The 24,346-nt window shown below is 38.1% G+C and overlaps 1 protein-coding gene across 1 annotated transcript in view; it reads left to right on the top strand.

Annotated features, from left to right (window-relative positions):
* The window catches only part of LOC124119716 (mucin-22-like), a 106,231-nt gene extending 82,131 nt beyond the window's left edge, over window positions 1–24,100 (top strand). Inside the window, exons 37-40 of the mRNA XM_048390558.1 lie at window positions 1,203–1,265; window positions 4,430–4,531; window positions 5,135–5,152; window positions 24,001–24,100. Of these exons, the coding sequence (XP_048246515.1) occupies window positions 1,203–1,265; window positions 4,430–4,531; window positions 5,135–5,151 (182 nt within the window). The 3' untranslated portion in view covers window position 5,152; window positions 24,001–24,100. The remainder of the gene's footprint in view (window positions 1–1,202; window positions 1,266–4,429; window positions 4,532–5,134; window positions 5,153–24,000) is intronic.
* The last annotated feature ends 246 nt before the right edge of the window (window positions 24,101–24,346 follow it).

Here is a 24,346-nt window from a genome sequence, read left to right as displayed (position 1 = left end):
AGTAAGGATAAGAATTTATGGATGAACAACATCTTTATAACAATGTAGAGCGACGTTTTCGGTGAAGGTTCACTTGCTTGATAACGGTGTTAGAACCTACACCGAAACGTCCCTCTTAAATTGTAATAAAGAAGTTGTTCATCCATAAATTCGTATCCTTACTTCGTTCATTGAGTTGGCCATATTGTGAATCCTAAGCATAAGTTATGTGTCAGCTGTTATTGTTTAATATAAGAGTGAAAGACATGTCTGAGACGGGTGTTCGTGCCCTACAAATTATGTATGCCTCTCAGGACAAAGGAATAAGCAATCCTTAAAAAGTTTCATAACCACGTGTACACTTGTTGCTCAGCATATGGCATTAAGCAATATACATCAGTCAAACAAAACGGTTACTGTTGCTCTTCCTATGCCATGTTCGTCCCATAAGGGCACCATGTCACTAGCCACTGGTCGTAGATCCACGTTGGTTTACACGTCACGGTATCATGTAGCACAAGCAGCTCGGTAAGCACACTATTTCATCGCTTGCAGTTGCTGCAGTCTGCTAACAGAAGTGGCTGAAACAAAGTTGACACTTGTACCAAACACCTCTGCTCACAATAACAAGCAACACCGAACTTCGGCTATGTTTACATGTTAGTTCGACCACACAATGCACTTGTAGAATGGTTCGAGTCACGTGACAAAATTGAAGCAAATTAATATAAAAAGTTAAATTTAAAAAAAGTCTTATTGCTGCATGGGTTTATTGGTAACCACACACAGAATGGATAATGAAGTGGGACCTATATCAATAATAAACAACCCATTTTAGTGGTGTTGTGTTGTGTTTAAAACGTAAATATGCCTCTTGATGTAAGGGTGCAGGCAATTAGATGGAACAGTCCGTCAGTTAGCCCTGTTCGTGGATTTTAGGGCGCCGCTCATTACAGGATTCTCTAATAAAACACAAGATCCGTCTTAATTTCAGCATCTTAGAAACATAATAAAGTTTGCTCTACCCTTTTGTATATTGTAAAAAAGAATAGTTTTGCCTTGAGCTATTATGGCGTCAAAGCACTCGGGCGTAAGTGCACTGCTGCTTCAACTGTTATAGTACACGCCAAAACTATTTTCATATTAAACTGTACATGGGGATAGAGCAAACTTTATTTCTTCAATAGAGCTGTATTTTCATGACATCAATTGTTCTGTTTCAGATGCCCTTACTTTAGCAACAACGACCTTAGCAACAACGACCATAGCAACAACAACACTGCAACGTAAGTAGTATGAATTAATATACAGTCGACTATGGTCAAGTCCACCGACTATGGTTAAGTAGTAAAAGCAAGCGCTTCTGAACTTGTCCGCATGTATTTCCATGCGATTCCGATCGATGATATGCATCAACCAAGTCAGTGAGCCTGACCACCCGATCCTTTTAGTCGTCTTTAAAAGAAGCATAGTCACCTTTTTCGGCAAGCATTGGTTGCTGAAGACCTATTCCATCCCGGATCTTCACATGTCTTTTCCCAACAAACCAACCAACCAACCAACCCAATAGATATTTTCTTTTGATGAAATATTTGTGTTAACTTAATTCATTTTCAGGATCTGCTGGGTCACAGTAGATGGACATATTTCTCGGGTAACTTGACATGCAATTGTTACTTAAACAATCCAGAAAATATAAACTGTAGTAATTCGGAAATGGTTGTCATAATCAGTAAATGGTTTGAACCATTGCATATAATTTTAATTGCCTACCGAATATACGTTTTCGGCTGAATGCACAAAAATATAATATTTGTTTGTTTCTTGTTTAACGCGAGACTCAGCAATTATCCAGCTGCATGACGGAGGTTATGTAAATAATCGAGTCTGGACGTGACAATACAGTTATTGACATCCTGAACATCGATTCACGCAATTGGGACACGCTGAAATGCATCACCCAGGTCAGCAAGTCTGACAACCGGATTCCGTTAGCTGCATGTGACAAACATAGTCGTCTTGATTCATTTTCTGGATCCACTCAGTCATATTATATTTATCACTTTGAATGAGGTATTTGTTCTTTGAACACCAACAAGATGTATGATTTGTTCAATTGTGAGAAGTTGTTTTACTTTCAAATCTGACTTTACAGCTGAAATACTACTGCATGAACCCTTAAAAAAAATACCATGTTATATTAACACGTAATCTATGATATTGAATGTAACGTATGTGGATTTATTATTCGTAGAAAAAAACATGAGAAATTATCGATTTGAGCCATGATTCATCAGGCAAAAGAGAAATGATTCAATTGTGTCAATTTACACTTTAATTCTGAAAATCACTCAATCCTTTGCATAAAAATGAGGATATTAGAGAATACACACCATCCAGGCTAATTGCGTTAAATGCAGTTGAACGAACATGATTGTATTCGACTTGTATAAACAGTAGTGACATGTGGATGGAATCACATGTTTTTGAAACGTGTGACACTGTATGCTAGTGCTTGTCTTCACGGTAACACCAACTGCGCTGAAGTGTTTAAGGTACCGTTGGATCCATATGAAGAGAAGTCAACTCGCTTTCTTGTATCCATTTTGGGACTACCGAACTGTATATACAGATCCTCATCAAAAGTATTTTCTAACGCCCCTGTATCTATCAGGATTTCACACGTTTTGCTGTGTATCAGGATTGACACAACATTTTGTTGTTTTTCATCGCGCTGATCCTTTAGCAGTATTCGTCTTCGGTGTGTTTGTGTAACTGTCCTCTTGTATTATTATACCTCCGACCTAAAAGGGCGGGGTTATATAGTTATACCAAGGAATTCCGTCCGTCCGTCCGTCTTTCCATCCGTTCTTCCGGTTCTACTGCATAGGTTGTAGTCAAACTTGATTAACACTTTCTTTATCATTAGGAGATATGCAGTGAAAAGTTTGATTTCAATTTTTTGATTTTCTGAAATAAATACAGCTGTTTCTTTGTTTTACTTGATATGTTGGTTGGTTGGTTGGTTTGTTGTTTAACGCCGCACTCAGCAATATTCCCGCAATATGACGGCGGTCTGTAAATAATCTAGTCTGGATCAGACAATCCAGTGATTATGAGCATCGATCCACGCAATTGGGACCGATGACATGTATCAACCAAGTCAGCGAGCCTGACCACCCGATCCCGTTAGTCGCCTTTTACGACAAGCACAGTCGCCTTTTACGGCAAGCATGGGTTGCTGAAGACCTATTCTACCCCGGAATCTTCACGGGTCTTACTTGATATGTAGATTTTCTGAGAAAATACGATTTTTTAAATGTCTTGAACTTAGAATAGGTTTTTTACTTCAACATTGGTGCAACCTAGAAACTAAGAACCACTACATGGATTGTTTTCAAATTTAAAGGAATACTTCTTATACTAATAGGAGAGGTGCAGTGCAAAGTTTGATTTTGATATATGTATATTTTATATATTTCAACTGTTATTTTATACCCCCGACCTACGATCTTCAATCATGCCATTACTATGTTATATTTTGGTGCCTCTTAGGAGTACAGGCTCAATCGTTTAGGAATCAATATATCTCCGACCCGTGAAGATTCCGGGGTAGAATAGGTCTTCTGCAACCCATACTTGCCGTAAAAGGCGACTATGCTTGTCATAAAAGGCAACTAACGGGATCGGGTGGTCAGACTCGCTGACTTGGTTGATACATGTCATCGATCCCAATTGCTTGGATCGATGTTCATCATATAAATCACTGGATTGTCTGGTCCAGACTCGATTATTTACAGACCGCCGTCATATAGCTGGAATATTGCTGAGTGCGGCGTTAAACAACAAACCAACCAACAACCACTATATCTCCAATATCAAGATTGTTCTACAGCTGGTGTTGCCAAATCACTGAAATGAAGCTGCATCAATCTGCAGAAAACATGCAAACAAGTGAACAACATAAACACAGAAGAAACAAGTCAAATAGTGAGCAGGGCGCTCTAATAGGACATCAGCAACCGATGCTTGCCGTAAAAGGCGACTATGCTTGTTGTTAGAGGCAACTAACGGGATCGGGTGGTAAGGCGCACTGACTTGGTTGATGCATGTCATCGTGTCCCAATAGCGTGGATCGATGCTCACGATGTCAATCACTGGATTGTCTGGTCCAGACTCGATTATTTACAGACCACCGTCATATAGCTTGAATATTGCTGAGTGCGGAGTTAAACATCAAACCAACCAACCATAACTAATTTCGCTGCAGCGGGGGTATTTCAATTGTAATGATCAAAACCATGAACATTACTTTTTATCCTTCAACATGTTTTATCCTTCAACATGGGATTGAAATTAATTGTTGTGTAGTTTAAGCGATATATTAAGATTACATTTCCCATTTAGCTTCACAAAATGAATTGTCTTTTATGAAAACGCTCCATTTCAGCGTGCACTGTAACTGGCATCTCGTGTGTTGGCACAAGTAGATGTCCTTTCGCAGCAGTCATAAATGCAAGAGAGTGTCCAAGTGGACAGGTGTGCTGTGTCAGTAAGTAATCCGTCCTTATAAAACTAAAACGTGTGTATAATGCTTTGTTATACCTATAACACAACAACAATACAGGTTTGTAATGTTCAAGTGGTTTGGGTCAGAATGTATAAACATTCGATGACACTTGCAACGCGTGTACCGAGGGTACAACTGTTTTTCAAGGCATATAATACATAACTGGGTTTCAGCTGAAATTGCCAAACTGATCTTATGAATAGTAAGATCCTCAGACTGACAAAACAAAAAGGGGGATCAAAGGTGATCTTTCAGCATAACGAGGAAAGATTTAACCATTAGTTTGAGGAAGAGGTCATTGTCTCTGTTCATGATGTGTTTGAGCGTTCTCTTCTGTTCTGTTATATGCATTAACATAGAAATTGTTAATGTTTACACAGGTTTGATGGAGTCAACAGAAAGACATTTGCTTTGGCTAAACAGACAAACAAACCAATGGAAAACCAAGATGTGTACTTGGTGATTATCTATTGATAGTTCTGTCTCAGGCTGATTAGTCTTTAGGCTTGTTGAAATACGCTTACAAAATCAAACAACATAATCTATTTGCTCCGTGTTTTAATATCATCAATTTTTTCTTTTCAGGTTCTTTGGTCACTTAATGTAAGTAAAATATATTTATTTAACTTTCATGGGTTCTGTTATAGTAAAGCATCTGGGTATGTTCAGCCTTTCATCGAGGCAAGGTGTTGTGTGATGTGTTAAACACCCTTCTAAAATTAAAGGTCATAAGTTCAGATGTTGGAATCAGTACCCACAGGGTTAAGAGAAAATGAGTCATTCTTGAAATAGTAGCTAAATAACACTGACATTACCACATTTGGATAGGATCTGATATATTGTTTTGCGAATGAAACTATTACGTAAATTTAAATAAATAGGTTTGACATGATGAAAATTATAACAGAAAGTAGAATTCGTGTTTCCTATTTGATTTGTTCTTGATCATTGAAAAAAGAATCTTCTTAAAGTCACTATAGAACCACACTGATTGTGATGAAAATACATAACCGTAAGAGATACAAGCATTATTAAGAGTTAACAGTGTTTGTGACAAGCGTTATTCAGAGTTAACAGTGTTTGTGACAAGCATTATTCAGAGTTAACAGTGTTCGCGATAAGCATTATTCTGAGATGACAGAGTTAGTGATAAGCATTATTCAGAGTTAACAGTGTTCGCGATAAGCATTATTCAGAGTTAACAGTGTTTGTGAAAACATAATTCTGAGTTATCAGAGTTTGTGATAAGAATTTGTCTTAGTGGGCAGTGTTTATGATAAGCATAATTCTGAGATGACAGTGTTTGTGATAAACATTATTCAGAGTGAACAGAGTTTGTGATAAGGGTTATCCCACAAATACAGTGTTTGTGATAAGGATTATTTTGAGTTATCTGAATAAGAGAAACATAAATCACAGAGAACCATGCTTAAGATGGAAAAAATATTAGCTTCAGAAAAATATATGTACATTTTGTAGAGATAACGTTCACATGATTGGCAGTATGGTTGTACAACAAAAACGCTTGCTAAGTAACATTTTAAGTCGCGATACAGAAGAGTTGTTATGTCTTTAAGACCAACGATTTAATGTTCTGGGTTGTGGGAACGTGGAGGTTTCGTTTCTTCACAGATATATTTTAGTCAGCACATCAAGACATGTTTGTTTACTGAAAGAGTAAAAAAACTGTTCTTGTGACCAAAACAAATTATTTTCAGCATGAATCTTACCTTCACATTCGGGTAAGACCCGAGTGCAAATTATTATTGTGACACACTAAAGCCTATGTGAGACAGGTAGTTTCAGAGAATGTAAGATATCCTACTCCAGGACTGTGCTTTATCATTTCTTCAGAATACTAACATACTGAAATAAATAGGTAAATATTCAAACCACCCTGGTAATATTGGTGAGGTCGTCATATTACCACATGGCACATGCAACAAGGTTCCTGTTGCGAGTATCCAGCTACAACCTGCTCATAATCGCAAATATATTGCACATATATGACAGATATCATGAGCAAATATCCCAGTCATTAGAATATGATGACATACGGTACACATTCTTCCCACCCGATGCCTTATTTACGTTGGCTGTTGTGACTAGCATGGAATGCTTGGGTCCTGTTCAGTGACAATATCCAATGGTATAAAATAAAAAAACAGTTATTGTTGACCATAGTAATACTCCAACACCAAAGCAAAACCTATGGGTGAATGCAGTGCAATATTATTTTACTTTATTATCCCCCGCCACGAAGTGGAAGGGGGCTATAGGAATGGGTGCCGTCCGTCCGTCCTTCCGTCCGGCCGTCCGTCCGTTACATTTCGTTTCCGGAGCAGATCTTGAAAACCGTACCATATTTCTTCACCAAACTTGGCACATAGATAGATCTAGTGGTGAACTGGTGCCTTATGATAGTTTGGGATTTAAAAAAAACCACTTATTTTTCGAGTTTCCATGGCAACAACTTTGATTTAGCCTGAAAATGGATGTAGTCCTTGTTTCCGGAGCAGATCTTGAAAACCGTACCATATTTCTTCGTCATACTTGGCACAAAGATAGATCTAGTGGTTAACTGGTGCCTTTTAATAGTTTTAGATTTAAAAAAAACTTATTTTTCGAGTTTCCAAGGCAACGACTTTGATTTAGACTGAAAATGGCAGTAGTCCTCGTTTCCGGAGCAGATCTTGAAAACCGTACCATATTTCTTCACCAAACTTGGCACATAGATAGATCTAGTGGTGAACTGGTGCCTTTTAATAGTTTGAGATTTAAATTTTTTTTTATTTTTCGAGTTTCCATGGCAACGACTTTGATTTAGACTGAAAATGGCAGTAGTCCTCGTTTCCGGAGCAGATCTTGAAAACCGTACCATATTTCTTCGACATACTTGGCACATAGATGGGTCTAGTGGTGAACTTGTGCCTTTTGATAGTTTGGGATTTAAAAAAAAGTTATTTTTCGAGTTTCCATGGCAACAACTTTGATTTAGACTGAAAATGGCAGTAGTCCTCGTTTCCGGAGCAGATCTTGAAAACCGTACTATATTTCTTCACCAAACTTGGCACATAGATGGGTCTAGTGGTGAACTGGTGCCTTTTGATAGTGTGAGATTTAAAAAAAAAGTATTTTTCGAGTTTCCATGGCAACGACTTTGATTTAGACTGAAAATGGCAGTAGTCCTCGTTTCCGGAGCAGATCTTGAAAACCGTACCATATTTCTTCGTCATACTTTGCACATAGATGGGTCTAGTGGTGAACTGGTGCCTTTTGATAGTTTGGGATTTTAAAAAAACCTTATTTTTCGAGTTTCCATGGCAACAACTTTGATTTAGACTGAAAATGGCAGTAGTCCTCGTTTCCGGAGCAGATCTTGAAAACCGTACCATATTTCTTCACCAAACTTGGCAAATAGATAGATCTAGTGGTAAACTGGTGCCTTTTGATAGTTTGGGATGTAAAAAAAAAATATTTTTCGAGTTTCCATGGCAACAACTTTGATTTAGACTGAAAATGGCAGTAGTCCTCGTTTCCGGAGCAGATCTTGAAAACCGTACCATATTTCTTCGTCATACTTGGCACATAGATAGATCTAGTGGTGAACTGGTGCCTTTTGATAGTTTGGGATTTTAAAAAAAACTTCTTTTTCGAGTTTCCATGGCAACAACTTTGATTTAGACTGAAAATGGCAGTAGTCCTCGTTTCCGGAGCAGATCTTGAAAACCGTACCATATTTCTTCGTCATACTTGGCACATAGATAGATCTAGCGGTGAACTGGTGCCTTTTGATAGTTTGGGATTTTAAAAAAAAATATTTTTCGAGTTTCCATGGCAACAACTTTGATTTAGACTGAAAATGGCAGTAGTCCTCGTTCCCGGAGCAGATCTTGAAAACCGTACCATATTTCTTCACCAAACTTGGCACATAGATAGATCTAGTCGTGAAGTGGTGCCTTTTGATAGTTTGGGATTTAAAAAAAAATATTTTTCGAGTTTCCATGGCAACAACTTTGATTTAGACTGAAAATGGCAGTAGACCTCGTTTCCGGAGCAGATCTTGAAAACCGTACCATATTTATTCGTCATACTTGGCACATAGATAGATCTAGTGGTAAACTGGTGCCTTTTGATAGTTTGGGATTTTCAAAAAAATTATTTTTCGAGTTTCCATGGCAACGACTTTGATTAAGACTGAAAATGGCGGTAGTCCTCGTTTCCGGAGCAGATCTTGAAAACCGTACCATATTTCTTCGTCATACTTGGCACATAGATAGGTCTAGTGGTGAACTGGTTCTTTTTGATAGTTTGGGATTTTTAAAAAAGTTATTTTTCGAGTTTCCATGGCAACAACTTTGATTTAGCCTGAAAATGGAAGTAGTCCTTGTTTCCGGAGCAGATCTTGAAAACAGTACCATATTTCTTCGTCATACTTGGCACAAAGATAGATCTAGTGGTTAACTGGTGCCTTTTAATAGTTTTAGATTTAAAAAAAACTTATTTTTCGAGTTTCCAAGGCAACGACTTTGATTTAGACTGAAAATGGCAGTAGTCCTCGTTTCCGGAGCAGATCTTGAAAACCGTACCATATTTCTTCACCAAACTTGGCACATAGATAGATCTAGTGGTGAACTGGTGCCTTTTAATAGTTTTAGATTTAAATTTTTTTTTATTTTTCGAGTTTCCATGGCAACGACTTTGATTTAGACTGAAAATGGCAGTAGTCCTCGTTTCCAGAGCAGATCTTGAAAACCGTACCATATTTCTTCGACATACTTGGCACATAGATGGGTCTAGTGGTGAACTTGTGCCTTTTGATAGTTTGGGATTTAAAAAAAAGTTGTTTTTCGAGTTTCCATTGCAACAACTTTGATTTAGACTGAAAATGGCAGTAGTCCTCGTTTCCGGAGCAGATCTTGAAAACCGTACCATATTTCTTCACCAAACTTGGCACATAGATAGATCTAGTGGTAAACTGGTGCCTTTTGATAGTTTGGGATGTAAAAAAAAAATATTTTTCGAGTTTCCATGGCAACAACTTTGATTTAGACTGAAAATGGCGGTAGTCCTCGTTTCCGGAGCAGATCTTGAAAACCGTACCATATTTCTTCGTCATACTTGGCACATAGATAGATCTAGTGGTGAACTGGTGCCTTTTGATAGTTTGGGATTTTAAAAAAAACTTCTTTTTCGAGTTTCCATGGCAACAACTTTGATTTAGACTGAAAATGGCAGTAGTCCTCGTTTCCGGAGCAGATCTTGAAAACCGTACCATATTTCTTCGTCATACTTGGCACATAGATAGATCTAGTGGTGAACTGGTGCCTTTTGATAGTTTGGGATTTAAAAAAAATATTATTTTTCGAGTTTCCATGGCAACAACTTTGATTGAGACTGAAAATGGCAGTAGTCCTCGTTCCCGGAGCAGATCTTGAAAACCGTACCATATTTCTTCACCAAACTTGGCACATAGATAGATCTAGTCGTGAAGTGGTGCCTTTTGATAGTTTGGGATTTAAAAAAAATTATTTTTCGAGTTTCCATGGCAACAACTTTGATTTAGACTGAAAATGGCAGTAGTCCTCGTTTCCGGAGCAGATCTTGAAAACCGTACCATATTTCTTCGTCATACTTGGCACATAGATAGATCTAGTGGTAAACTGGTGCCTTTTGATAGTTTGGGATTTTCAAAAAAATTATTTTTCGAGTTTCCATGGCAACGACTTTGATTAAGACTGAAAATGGCGGTAGTCCTCGTTTCCGGAGCAGATCTTGAAAACCGTACCATATTTCTTCGTCATACTTGGCACATAGATAGGTCTAGTGGTGAACTGGTTCTTTTTGATAGTTTGGGATTTTTAAAAAAGTTATTTTTCGAGTTTCCATGGCAACAACTTTGATTTAGCCTGAAAATGGAAGTAGTCCTTGTTTCCGGAGCAGATCTTGAAAACCGTACCATATTTCTTCGTCATACTTGGCACAAAGATAGATCTAGTGGTTAACTGGTGCCTTTTAATAGTTTTAGATTTAAAAAAACCTTATTTTTCGAGTTTCCAAGGCAACGACTTTGATTTAGACTGAAAATGGCAGTAGTCCTCGTTTCCGGAGCAGATCTTGAAAACCGTACCATATTTCTTCACCAAACTTGGCACATAGATAGATCTAGTGGTAAACTGGTGCCTTTTGATAGTTTGGGATGTAAAAAAAAAATATTTTTCGAGTTTCCATGGCAACAACTTTGATTTAGACTGAAAATGGCGGTAGTCCTCGTTTCCGGAGCAGATCTTGAAAACCGTACCATATTTCTTCGTCATACTTGGCACATAGATAGATCTAGTGGTGAACTGGTGCCTTTTGATAGTTTGGGATTTTAAAAAAAACTTCTTTTTCGAGTTTCCATGGCAACAACTTTGATTTAGACTGAAAATGGCAGTAGTCCTCGTTTCCGGAGCAGATCTTGAAAACCGTACCATATTTCTTCGTCATACTTGGCACATAGATAGATCTAGTGGTGAACTGGTGCCTTTTGATAGTTTGGGATTTTAAAAAAACCTTCTTTTTCGAGTTTCCATGGCAACAACTTTGATTTAGACTGAAAATGGCAGTAGTCCTCGTTTCCGGAGCAGATCTTGAAAACCGTACCATATTTCTTCGTCATACTTGGCACATAGATAGATCTAGTGGTGAACTGGTGCCTTTTGATAGTTTGGGATTTTAAAAAAAAATTATTTTTCGAGTTTCCAAGGCAACAACTTTGATTGAGACTGAAAATGGCAGTAGTCCTCGTTCCCGGAGCAGATCTTGAAAACCGTACCATATTTCTTCACCAAACTTGGCACATAGATAGATCTAGTCGTGAAGTGGTGCCTTTTGATAGTTTGGGATTTAAAAAAAATTATTTTTCGAGTTTCCATGGCAACAACTTTGATTTAGACTGAAAATGGCAGTAGTCCTCGTTTCCGGAGCAGATCTTGAAAACCGTACCATATTTCTTCGTCATACTTGGCACATAGATAGATCTAGTGGTAAACTGGTGCCTTTTGATAGTTTGGGATTTTCAAAAAAATTATTTTTCGAGTTTCCATGGCAACGACTTTGATTAAGACTGAAAATGGCAGTAGTCCTCGTTTCCGGAGCAGATCTTGAAAACCGTACCATATTTCTTCGTCATACTTGGCACATAGATAGGTCTAGTGGTGAACTGGTTCTTTTTGATAGTTTGGGATTTTTAAAAAAGTTATTTTTCGAGTTTCCATGGCAACAACTTTGATTTAGCCTGAAAATGGAAGTAGTCCTTGTTTCCGGAGCAGATCTTGAAAACCGTACCATATTTCTTCGTCATACTTGGCACAAAGATAGATCTAGTGGTTAACTGGTGCCTTTTAATAGTTTTAGATTTAAAAAAACCTTATTTTTCGAGTTTCCAAGGCAACGACTTTGATTTAGACTGAAAATGGCAGTAGTCCTCGTTCCCGGAGCAGATCTTGAAAACCGTACCATATTTCTTCACCAAACTTGGCACATAGATAGATCTAGTCGTGAAGTGGTGCCTTTTGATAGTTTGGTATTTAAAAAAAATTATTTTTCGAGTTTCCATGGCAACAACTTTGATTTAGACTGAAAATGGCAGTAGTCCTCGTTTCCGGAGCAGATCTTGAAAACCGTACCATATTTCTTCGTCATACTTGGCACATAGATAGATCTAGTGGTAAACTGGTGCCTTTTGATAGTTTGGGATTTTCAAAAAAATTATTTTTCGAGTTTCCATGGCAACGACTTTGATTAAGACTGAAAATGGCGGTAGTCCTCGTTTCCGGAGCAGATCTTGAAAACCGTACCATATTTCTTCGTCATACTTGGCACATAGATAGGTCTAGTGGTGAACTGGTTCTTTTTGATAGTTTGGGATTTTTAAAAAAGTTATTTTTCGAGTTTCCATGGCAACAACTTTGATTTAGACTGAAAATGGCAGTAGTCCTCGTTTCCGGAGCAGATCTTGAAAACCGTACCATATTTCTTCGTCATACTTGGCACATAGATAGATCTAGTGGTGAACTGGTGCCTTTTGATAGTTTGGGATTTTAAAAAAAAATTATTTTTCGAGTTTCCAAGGCAACAACTTTGATTGAGACTGAAAATGGCAGTAGTCCTCGTTCCCGGAGCAGATCTTGAAAACCGTACCATATTTCTTCACCAAACTTGGCACATAGATAGATCTAGTCGTGAAGTGGTGCCTTTTGATAGTTTGGGATTTAAAAAAAATTATTTTTCGAGTTTCCATGGCAACAACTTTGATTTAGACTGAAAATGGCAGTAGTCCTCGTTTCCGGAGCAGATCTTGAAAACCGTACCATATTTCTTCGTCATACTTGGCACATAGATAGATCTAGTGGTAAACTGGTGCCTTTTGATAGTTTGGGATTTTCAAAAAAATTATTTTTCGAGTTTCCATGGCAACGACTTTGATTAAGACTGAAAATGGCAGTAGTCCTCGTTTCCGGAGCAGATCTTGAAAACCGTACCATATTTCTTCGTCATACTTGGCACATAGATAGGTCTAGTGGTGAACTGGTTCTTTTTGATAGTTTGGGATTTTTAAAAAAGTTATTTTTCGAGTTTCCATGGCAACAACTTTGATTTAGCCTGAAAATGGAAGTAGTCCTTGTTTCCGGAGCAGATCTTGAAAACCGTACCATATTTCTTCGTCATACTTGGCACAAAGATAGATCTAGTGGTTAACTGGTGCCTTTTAATAGTTTTAGATTTAAAAAAACCTTATTTTTCGAGTTTCCAAGGCAACGACTTTGATTTAGACTGAAAATGGCAGTAGTCCTCGTTCCCGGAGCAGATCTTGAAAACCGTACCATATTTCTTCACCAAACTTGGCACATAGATAGATCTAGTCGTGAAGTGGTGCCTTTTGATAGTTTGGTATTTAAAAAAAATTATTTTTCGAGTTTCCATGGCAACAACTTTGATTTAGACTGAAAATGGCAGTAGTCCTCGTTTCCGGAGCAGATCTTGAAAACCGTACCATATTTCTTCGTCATACTTGGCACATAGATAGATCTAGTGGTAAACTGGTGCCTTTTGATAGTTTGGGATTTTCAAAAAAATTATTTTTCGAGTTTCCATGGCAACGACTTTGATTAAGACTGAAAATGGCGGTAGTCCTCGTTTCCGGAGCAGATCTTGAAAACCGTACCATATTTCTTCGTCATACTTGGCACATAGATAGGTCTAGTGGTGAACTGGTTCTTTTTGATAGTTTGGGATTTTTAAAAAAGTTATTTTTCGAGTTTCCATGGCAACAACTTTGATTTAGCCTGAAAATGGAAGTAGTCCTTGTTTCCGGAGCAGATCTTGAAAACCGTACCATATTTCTTCGTCATACTTGGCACAAAGATAGATCTAGTGGTTAACTGGTGCCTTTTAATAGTTTTAGATTTAAAAAAACCTTATTTTTCGAGTTTCCAAGGCAACGACTTTGATTTAGACTGAAAATGGCAGTAGTCCTCGTTTCCGGAGCAGATCTTGAAAACCGTACCATATTTCTTCACCAAACTTGGCACATAGATAGATCTAGTGGTGAACTGGTGCCTTTTAATAGTTTGAGATTTAAATTTTTTTTTATTTTTCGAGTTTCCATGGCAACGACTTTGATTTAGACTGAAAATGGCAGTAGTCCTCGTTTGCGGTGGAGATCTTGAAAACCGTACTATATTTCTTCACCAAACTTGGCACATAGATGGGTCTAGTGGTGAACTGGTGCCTTTTGATAGTTTGGGATTTTAAAAAAACCTTATTTTTCGAGTTTCCATGGCAACAACTTTGATTTAGACTGAAAATGGCAGTAGTCCTCGTTTCCGGAGCAGATCTTGAAAACCGTACCATATTTCTTCACCAAACTTGGCACATAGATAGATCTAGTGGTAAACTGGTGCCTTTTGATAGTTTGGGATGTAAAAAAAAAATATTTTTCGAGTTTCCATGGCAACAACTTTGATTTAGACTGAAAATGGCGGTAGTCCTCGTTTCCGGAGCAGATCTTGAAAACCGTACCATATTTCTTCGTCATACTTGGCACATAGATAGATCTAGTGGTGAACTGGTGCCTTTTGATAGTTTGGGATTTTAAAAAAAAATTATTTTTCGAGTTTCCATGGCAACAACTTTGATTGAGACTGAAAATGGCAGTAGTCCTCGTTCCCGGAGCAGATCTTGAAAACCGTACCATATTTCTTCACCAAACTTGGCACATAGATAGATCTAGTCGTGAACTGGTGCCTTTTAATAGTTTGGGATTTAAAAAAAAGTTATTTTTCGAGTTTCCATGGCAACAACTTTGATTTAGACTGAAAATGGCAGTAGTCCTCGTTTCCGGAGCAGATCTTGAAAACCGTACCATATTTATACGTCATACTTGGCACATAGATAGATCTAGTGGTAAACTGGTGCCTTTTGATAGTTTGGGATTTTCAAAAAAATTATTTTTCGAGTTTCCATGGCAACGACTTTGATTAAGACTGAAAATGGCGGTAGTCCTCGTTTCCGGAGCAGATCTTGAAAACCGTACCATATTTCTTCGTCATACTTGGCACATAGATAGGTCTAATGGTGAACTGGTTCTTTTTGATAGTGTGGGATTTTTAAAAAAGTTATTTTTCGAGTTTCCATGGCAACAACTTTGATTTAGACTGAAAATGGCAGTAGTCCTCGTTTCCGGAGCAGATCTTGAAAACCGTACCATATTTATTCGTCATACTTGGCACATAGATAGATCTAGTGGTAAACTGGCGCCTTTTGATAGTTTGGGATTTTCAAAAAAATTATTTTTCGAGTTTCCATGGCAACGACTTTGATTTTCACTGAAAATGGCGGTAGTCCTCGTTTCCGGAGCAGATCTTGAAAACCGTACCATATTTCTTCGTCATACTTGGCACATAGATAGATATAGTGGTGAACTGGTGCCTTTTGATAGTTTGGGATTTTTAAAAAAAGTTATTTTTCGAGTTTCCATGGCAACAACTTTGATTTAGACTAAAAATGGCAGTAGTCCTCGTTTCCGGAGCAGATCTTGAAAACCGTACCATATTTATTCGTCATACTTGGCACATAGATAGATCTAGTGGTAAACTGGTGTCTTTTGATAGTTTGGGATTTTCAAAAAAATTATTTTTCGAGTTTCCATGGCAACGACTTTGATTAAGACTGAAAATGGCGGTAGTCCTCGTTTCCGGAGCAGATCTTGAAAACCGTACCATATTTCTTCGTCATACTTGGCACATAGATAGGTCTAGTGGTGAACTGGTTCTTTTTGATAGTTTGGGATTTTTAAAAAAGTTATTTTTCGAGTTTCCATGGCAACAACTTTGATTTAGCCTGAAAATGGAAGTAGTCCTTGTTTCCGGAGCAGATCTTGAAAACCGTACCATATTTCTTCGTCATACTTGGCACAAAGATAGATCTAGTGGTTAACTGGTGCCTTTTAATAGTTTTAGATTTAAAAAAACCTTATTTTTCGAGTTTCCAAGGCAACGACTTTGATTTAGACTGAAAATGGCAGTAGTCCTCGTTTCCGGAGCAGATCTTGAAAACCGTACCATATTTCTTCACCAAACTTGGCACATAGATAGATCTAGTGGTGAACTGGTGCCTTTTAATAGTTTGAGATTTAAATTTTTTTTTATTTTTCGAGTTTCCATGGCAACGACTTTGATTTAGACTGAAAATGGCAGTAGTCCTCGTTTCCGGTGGAGATCTTGAAAACCGTACTATATTTCTTCACCAAACTTGGCACATAGATGGGTCTAGTGGTGAACTGGTGCCTTTTGATAGTTTGGGATTTTAAAAAAACCTTATTTTTCGAGTTTCCATGGCAACAACTTTGATTTAGACTGAAAATGGCAGTAGTCCTCGTTTCCGGAGCAGATCTTGAAAACCGTACCATATTTCTTCACCAAACTTGGCACATAGATAGATCTAGTGGTAAACTGGTGCCTTTTGATAGTTTGGGATGTAAAAAAAAAATATTTTTCGAGTTTCCATGGCAACAACTTTGATTTAGACTGAAAATGGCGGTAGTCCTCGTTTCCGGAGCAGATCTTGAAAACCGTACCATATTTCTTCGTCATACTTGGCACATAGATAGATCTAGTGGTGAACTGGTGCCTTTTGATAGTTTGGGATTTTAAAAAAAACTTCTTTTTCGAGTTTCCATGGCAACAACTTTGATTTAGACTGAAAATGGCAGTAGTCCTCGTTTCCGGAGCAGATCTTGAAAACCGTACCATATTTCTTCGTCATACTTGGCACATAGATAGATCTAGTGGTGAACTGGTGCCTTTTGATAGTTTGGGATTTTAAAAAAAAATTATTTTTCGAGTTTCCATGGCAACAACTTTGATTGAGACTGAAAATGGCAGTAGTCCTCGTTCCCGGAGCAGATCTTGAAAACCGTACCATATTTCTTCACCAAACTTGGCACATAGATAGATCTAGTCGTGAACTGGTGCCTTTTAATAGTTTGGGATTTAAAAAAAAGTTATTTTTCGAGTTTCCATGGCAACAACTTTGATTTAGACTGAAAATGGCAGTAGTCCTCGTTTCCGGAGCAGATCTTGAAAACCGTACCATATTTATACGTCATACTTGGCACATAGATAGATCTAGTGGTAAACTGGTGCCTTTTGATAGTTTGGGATTTTCAAAAAAATTATTTTTCGAGTTTCCATGGCAACGACTTTGATTAAGACTGAAAATGGCGGTAGTCCTCGTTTCCGGAGCAGATCTTGAAAACCGTACCATATTTCTTCGTCATACTTGGCACATAGATAGGTCTAATGGTGAACTGGTTCTTTTTGATAGTGTGGGATTTTTAAAAAAGTTATTTTTCGAGTTTCCATGGCAACAACTTTGATTTAGACTGAAAATGGCAGTAGTCCTCGTTTCCGGAGCAGATCTTGAAAACCGTACCATATTTATTCGTCATACTTGGCACATAGATAGATCTAGTGGTAAACTGGCGCCTTTTGATAGTTTGGGATTTTCAAAAAAATTATTTTTCGAGTTTCCATGGCAACGACTTTGATTTTCACTGAAAATGGCGGTAGTCCTCGTTTCCGGAGCAGATCTTGAAAACCGTACCATATTTCTTCGTCATACTTGGCACATAGATAGATATAGTGGTGAACTGGTGCCTTTTGATAGTTTGGGATTTTTAAAAAAAGTTATTTTTCGAGTTTCCATGGCAACAACTTTGATTTAGACTAAAAATGGCAGTAGTCCTCGTTTCCGGAGCAGATCTTGAAAACCGTACCATATTTATTCGTCATACTTGGCACATAGATAGATCTAGTGGTAAACTGGTGTCTTTTGATAGTTTGGGATTTTCAAAAAAATTATTTTTCGAGTTTCCATGGCAACGACTTTGATTAAGACTGAAAATGGCGGTAGTCCTCGTTTCCGGAGCAGATCTTGAAAACCGTACCATATTTCTTCGTCATACTTGGCACATAGATAGGTCTAGTGGTGAACTGGTTCTTTTTGATAGTTTGGGATTTTTAAAAAAGTTATTTTTCGAGTTTCCATGGCAACAACTTTGATTTAGACTGAAAATGGCAGTAGTCCTCGTTTCCGGAGCAGATCTTGAAAACCGTACCATATTTCTTCGTCATACTTGGCACATAGATAGGTCTAGTGGTGAAATGGTGCCTTTTGATAGTTAGGGATTTTTAAAAAACCTTATTTTTCGAGTTTCCATGGCAACAACTTTGATTTAGACTGAAAATGGCAGTAGTCCTCTTTTCGGAGCAGATCTTGAAAACCTAGCATTTTTCTTCATCATATTTTGCACATTGATAGGTCTAGTGGTGAACTGGTGCCTTTGGATAGTTTTGGATTTTTTTTAAAAGTTATTTTTCGAGTTTCCATGGCAACGACTTTGATTTAGACTGAAAATGGAGGTAGTCCTCGTTTCTGGAGAAGATCTTGAAAAACGTACTATATTTCTTTACAAAAAGGCCAAGTGAACATAGTTCACAGGAGCTAATGCATTGCACACACCCGACATGTCATATTGGCGGGGGATGTGAGTATTTCATGCTTGTTATTGATATGTTTATGCCAGTTTTTGCCACGTTCGCTTGTAAATAATTGAGTGAGTGAGTGAGTGGGTTAAGATTTATCGTCACATCGGCAATATTTCAGCCGTATCGTAACTAAATTAAGTTGTACGGTAATAATACATAAATATAGACTATAAAATCTGTCGACAAAGGACAGTAACAGAGCTTGAGTAGTAACCATAAAATTTTGACTATTTGGAATAATATATTATAGAAATTGGCTAGTGATCACCAGCAGCCAAAGTTAGGCCACCAAACAAGGGACCATGGGGACTTACGGTAATCTGCTTCCTGCATGGTACCCAAACAACAAGTATTCTACGAATTAAAAACATGGAAAATGAAAAATATTTTGAATGAAATGGGACTTACGTACCCTCTCATGGGGGCAATTATTTTACTTTACTTAAACCCCCTTTGAAGGTACAGCCCCTACCTACTTGGTTGTCCCACTTCTTTTGCGTAAGGTCTTTGATATAACATCTAATTAAAGGTTTGTAGTCACTGTATAAGAAGTGGTGTCACAGATATGTTGAGAGCGGCTTTCCTGCAGCCTCAGCCATTGTGTTGCCTTTTATGCCCACACTTAAAACCATTTTCAAGACACCATTTTTGGATTTTGTTGAGACATAGCTGCAACTGTCTCTGCATGGTATACATATTTTTGCCACGACATTTAAAACCTTTGACAGACTATCAATCTTTATACTAAACAAAGTTACAGACAAAATGCTGCCCTGCGGGACACCTTGATCCTGATTAAAATGGTCAGACAGGGTGGAACCCACACGAACCTGATATTGTCGGTCTGTTAGAAATTGGGATATAAATTGAGGCAAACGGCCTCTTAACCCCAAATCATGTAGATCTTTTCAAATACCATGCTTTTTCTAAATAAATAAAGATTGATATGGCATGCTGGTTATTTACAATTGCATTTTTGACAAAGGATTCTAAACGTACCAGATGGTCAATGGTACTTCTATTTTGACGGAAACCACATTGAATGTTACTTATAAGATTGTTAGTTTTCAAGTACCACACCAGTCGATTGTTTGCCATTCGTTCCATAGATTGGCACACACAGCTGGTTAGTGATATTGGTCGATAATTAGATGCATCAGTATGGTCCCTACCAGGTTTAGGTATGGGAACAACTATTGCATTACACCATGATGGGGGAAAATTTCCTGACGTCCAGGTCTGATGAAAATTTATCGAGAAGCATCTCTGAACATGAATCAGGCAAATGCTTCAGGAGCTGATAGTGAATATTATCCGCTCCTGTTGCAGTATCGTGCGCTTCATCTAAAGCAGTATTTAGCTCGTGGAGCGAAAATACCTCATTATAATCTTCTCCATTTGGAGAAGTAAAATCAACCCTCTTCTTTTCCTGTTGTTTCTGATACGTTTGAATCTTGGGATCGTACTTCGATGATGAAGAGTGTTTGGCCAGCGTTTAGACCAGTTGATTGGCAATGTCTAATTTATCTGTGAACAGATGAACAGATGAACAGATGATCACCTTCCTTGAGATGATGGACACTCGATTTCGAACCTTTGCCTTTAATTTTTGCAATCATGTTCCACACCTTGGATATTGGTGTGCGAGAATTAATTTTAGAGATATAATTCCTCCAAGACTTACGTTTATTTTGCTTGAAGGTACTGCGTGCCTTGGCACTTGTAATTTTAACATGATTCAAATGATGAACAGTTGGATGTCGGCGGAAATATTGCTCAGCCTTTTCCCTTCTCTTCCTAACCTGTTTGCCCTCATTATCAAATCATGGTTTTCGAATGTGTGGATTTGCAGAGGACTTTGGAATGTTTATAGCGGCAATTTCATTTCAGTGAGTGAGTGAGTTAAAATTTTAAGTCACATCGGCAATATTTCAGCCATATCGTGACTATCAATAGTTAAATAGAAGACATATATTGAAACGATTGTAAAAACCTGCCAACGAGGGACAGTAAAACAACTAGACGTATCACAGCAATAAATTTAAAACTAGTATGTAATAATAAAATCAATAGCACTATACATAACATTACATTATAAAAACAGGCTATAGAGCGCCAGCAACTGAAGGTAGATCACCATACTAGGGACCATGGGGACTTACAGTAACTTTGCTACCTGCATGGACCCTAGCAGGATTTACATCATCCCATCAGTCGCTGGCGATTGTACTTAATTTTAGCCACAATTAAAATGACAGAAATTCTACGTTTAAAAGTGTAGTAAATGTAAATATTCTGTGAATGACAGGGACTTACGATACCCTCTCAGGGGGACAATAATTTTACAGTACTTTAACCCCCTTCGAGGATACTGCCACTTACAATCTCAGATATAAATTCATTCTACTAATTTTAAAAAAGTTATTATACACAAAACATATTAACAGAATTTATGATACAGTTCAATTTCTTTTAAAAAACCAATGTGCATATCTACTGTGGCCAATACGACATCGTCGCATTATGACCTCCTCAAATCTTGACTGACAGCCCAAGTAGGTGTAACCGATAGTTGGTTTAATTTCATGTAATTTATTGATACCTACTTGAGTGTCCCACTTCTTTTGCATTAGATCACGGATGTAAGTTCTAATCACGGGTTTATAATCACTGTAGGGAAGAAGAAGTGGTGTCACAGATTTGTTGAGAGCTGCTTTTGCAGCAGCATCAGCCATCGTGTTACCAGTGATTCCAACATGGCTTGGTAACCAACAGAAAACGATGTCGTATTGGCCAGTAGCAAGATCAGTAAACAATTCAACAATTTCCATTAAAAGTGGATGCGTGGAAGACATGTTTTTAATAGCTTGAATGCAAGAAAGAGAGTCTGAAAAAATAATGAACTGTTTATATTTAGTTTGGCTGTGGATGTATTTTAGAGCTGTTAAAATAGCATTTGCCTCTGCCGTGAAAATAGAACATTTAGCTGGTAATCTGGTTGAGATAGTCCTGGATCCAATGACGGTTGCACTTGCAACAGCGTCACCATCCTTGGATCCATCTGTAAATATAGATCTGTGAGTATCATACGTGCTTCGTAATTCATTATATTGCTGTTGATAAATTAGTTGATGTGTGTCCGATTTTTTTAGTTTACTTAATGTCAGGTCCACCTCTGGCTTAACTAACTGCCAAGGTGGCGAAGTGAACAGCCGAGTGGAAATTTCATTTCAAACATCAGAAAACAGCTGAGTAGGATCAGTAACATCCCTGAACACATCAGGCTTCAACCTATCAATACAGAGTTCCTGAAAGGAAGTCCAGTTGGCTTTGGTAAAGTTCCACCTTGATGTGAAAATTTGCTGTTAGGATTGAAGAGAAATGATCACTTCCACACAAGTCATCATGGACCGACCACGTCAATTCGTTTAAGAGATTGGTATCTGTTCGTGACAAATCTAAGGCAGAATAGGTTCCAGTAGCAGGATGTAAATATGTACTTGATCCATCATTGAACATGCACAAGTTACTATCGGAAATAAAACCTGTCAGGACTTTACCTTTAGGATTGACGACAATACTTCCCCATAATGGGTTATGGCCGTTTAAATCACCCATGATCACGCAGGGCTTAGGGAGCTGGTCACATAGTGACTTAAGTTCTGATCGCTGAAGCGCAGAAGAAGGGGAAATCTATAGAGACCACAGTGTAAATGTTATGCGCAAAGTCAGGCGTACTGCGACAGCTTGGAGATTGGTTTGAAGTGCCACAGGGCTGTGGATCACACCATGTCTCACAAAAACAGACGATCCTCCCGTAGCTTCAACACCTGGTGGTGAAAAAGAATGGTAAGAACTAAACCGATGCAAATCAGTTGTCAGTCTGTTTGAAATATGTCTCTTGGAGACAGATTGCCGGTGGGTTAAAATCTCGAATTAATAAAAATAAATCCTTAAAATTGGTCTGAAGACCTCTGCAATTCCACTTCATCAGCGGATTCATAATATTCTTGTTACTGATGGATGAACAGGAGATGTACGTCTCCCATTTCGAGGCGACTTACTTCCCTTTTGGATGAGTAGAGACACCCATGTCCTCCAAGGTTTGAAACCTATTATATATTTGTATAGGGTCACGGTGACCCTTCGATACACGTTCTGAATTTCTAGAATAATCAACTTTTTTGCTAGCATTTGTCACAATAGGTGATGGTTTTGGTGCTGACGTCACAGCTGCCACTGGTGTTGATGGTTACATATCTTCTGTTTTGGAATGAGGACTTGAGTGTACCATGGACAAGCTATCGATGTTAACCCAAGTAATATCCGTCTGACATTGTACGTAGGTAACTGATCGTGAAGTTATGCGTGTCACAGCTGCTGAGTATGACACAGCTGTGGAAGTAGAGACAGTAGACATGACCAAACGCCTCGCTTCAGGGAAGGTAATGTTTCTTTCATGTTTCAGTTTGACTATCTGAAGCTGAATTTTGAACTTGGGGCAGGACTTCATGGAAGCCGCATGATCTCCAGAACAGTTAGCACAGTGAGGGGTTTTGCTACATTTATCATCAGTATTGTCCACCTTCTCCACATTGATGACAGATCTTTTGATTGTAGCATGATTGTGCCCCATGCCAAAACTGTTGGCATTTGTAGCATCTAAGTGTATTGGGATTTTATTTATCCACTTCGATGCTAAAGTAGCCAGCTTTAATATTTCTTGGAGGAGTTGGTTTAGAAAAAGTCATGAGATAAGTATTTGATTCAATGATTGCTTCTTCTCGTTTGTAGGTGAAACGTTTGACGTTTGTAAACCCTTGATCATTCAATTCATCAGCTATTTCAGTTTTTGACATGTCAGAGAGACAACGGTCCTATCTCTGTCAATGTCTTTGCTTGAATTTAGGGTCTTGTGTGGCACAATCAAAACAGGAGAAGAAAAAATAATGTGTAGCAGCTTATAGTGTTGTTGATTGCTTAGGAGTTTTACATTCAAAGAGCAGCAAACCAGGACGGATTGTTTTAACATCCTGCACATCTTCAACTATGCCATAAAATGCTTTAGAAATTGCAAATGGGTTCAACTTCAATGGAATACCATCAGTGGCAGAAACCACTAAAATCGAGACCAACAAATAGACGAAGTCTTCAGGGTTGCATTCTCCTCATTTGAGGAATCCTCTAATGCACGTTTTTTTTGCGTGTGCCATGGTTTGTGTATTTACGGTTCATGACCCCAGCTTCCAACCCACCACGGAGTGTCATAAAGACAATGCCGCTTGTAAATAAAGAGAATAACCTATCAATCTGTGCCTACTCACCTTTCGAACCGACAGTCATTTTTTTTCTTTTCAGAAGAACTCAAAGGATGAGATTTAACAGACACAGAGTACGAAGCCCGAGATCACACGTCATTGTCTGTATAAACACTGATGTGAATAAAAAGGTAACTCTACTATGCCTTGTTCAGTATGACACAACGACTGAGATGAAGTCGATTACCGAGTGAATGTCACAAAGGCCTTGGGCGGCAGTGCAGCCTATCCGTCATAAAAGTATGTCACGTCAGCATTTTGAGAATACGGTCTCAGTCTCGAACCACCCACTGTTCAGCCAATACTAATACGGATTTCTGCTAAACCAAGTCTAATGTGAGCTTCAGCGATGTTGTCCGCTGAAGCAAAATGTAAGGTTACCGTTA

The sequence above is a fragment of the Haliotis rufescens genome, unplaced genomic scaffold (assembly GCF_023055435.1).
Source record: "Haliotis rufescens isolate VD_foot unplaced genomic scaffold, xgHalRufe1.0.p SCAF_9, whole genome shotgun sequence".
Taxonomy (NCBI): Eukaryota; Metazoa; Mollusca; class Gastropoda; order Lepetellida; family Haliotidae; genus Haliotis; species Haliotis rufescens.
Note: the sequence above shows the minus strand (reverse complement) of the source record. Positions and strands in the feature narration are given on the sequence as shown.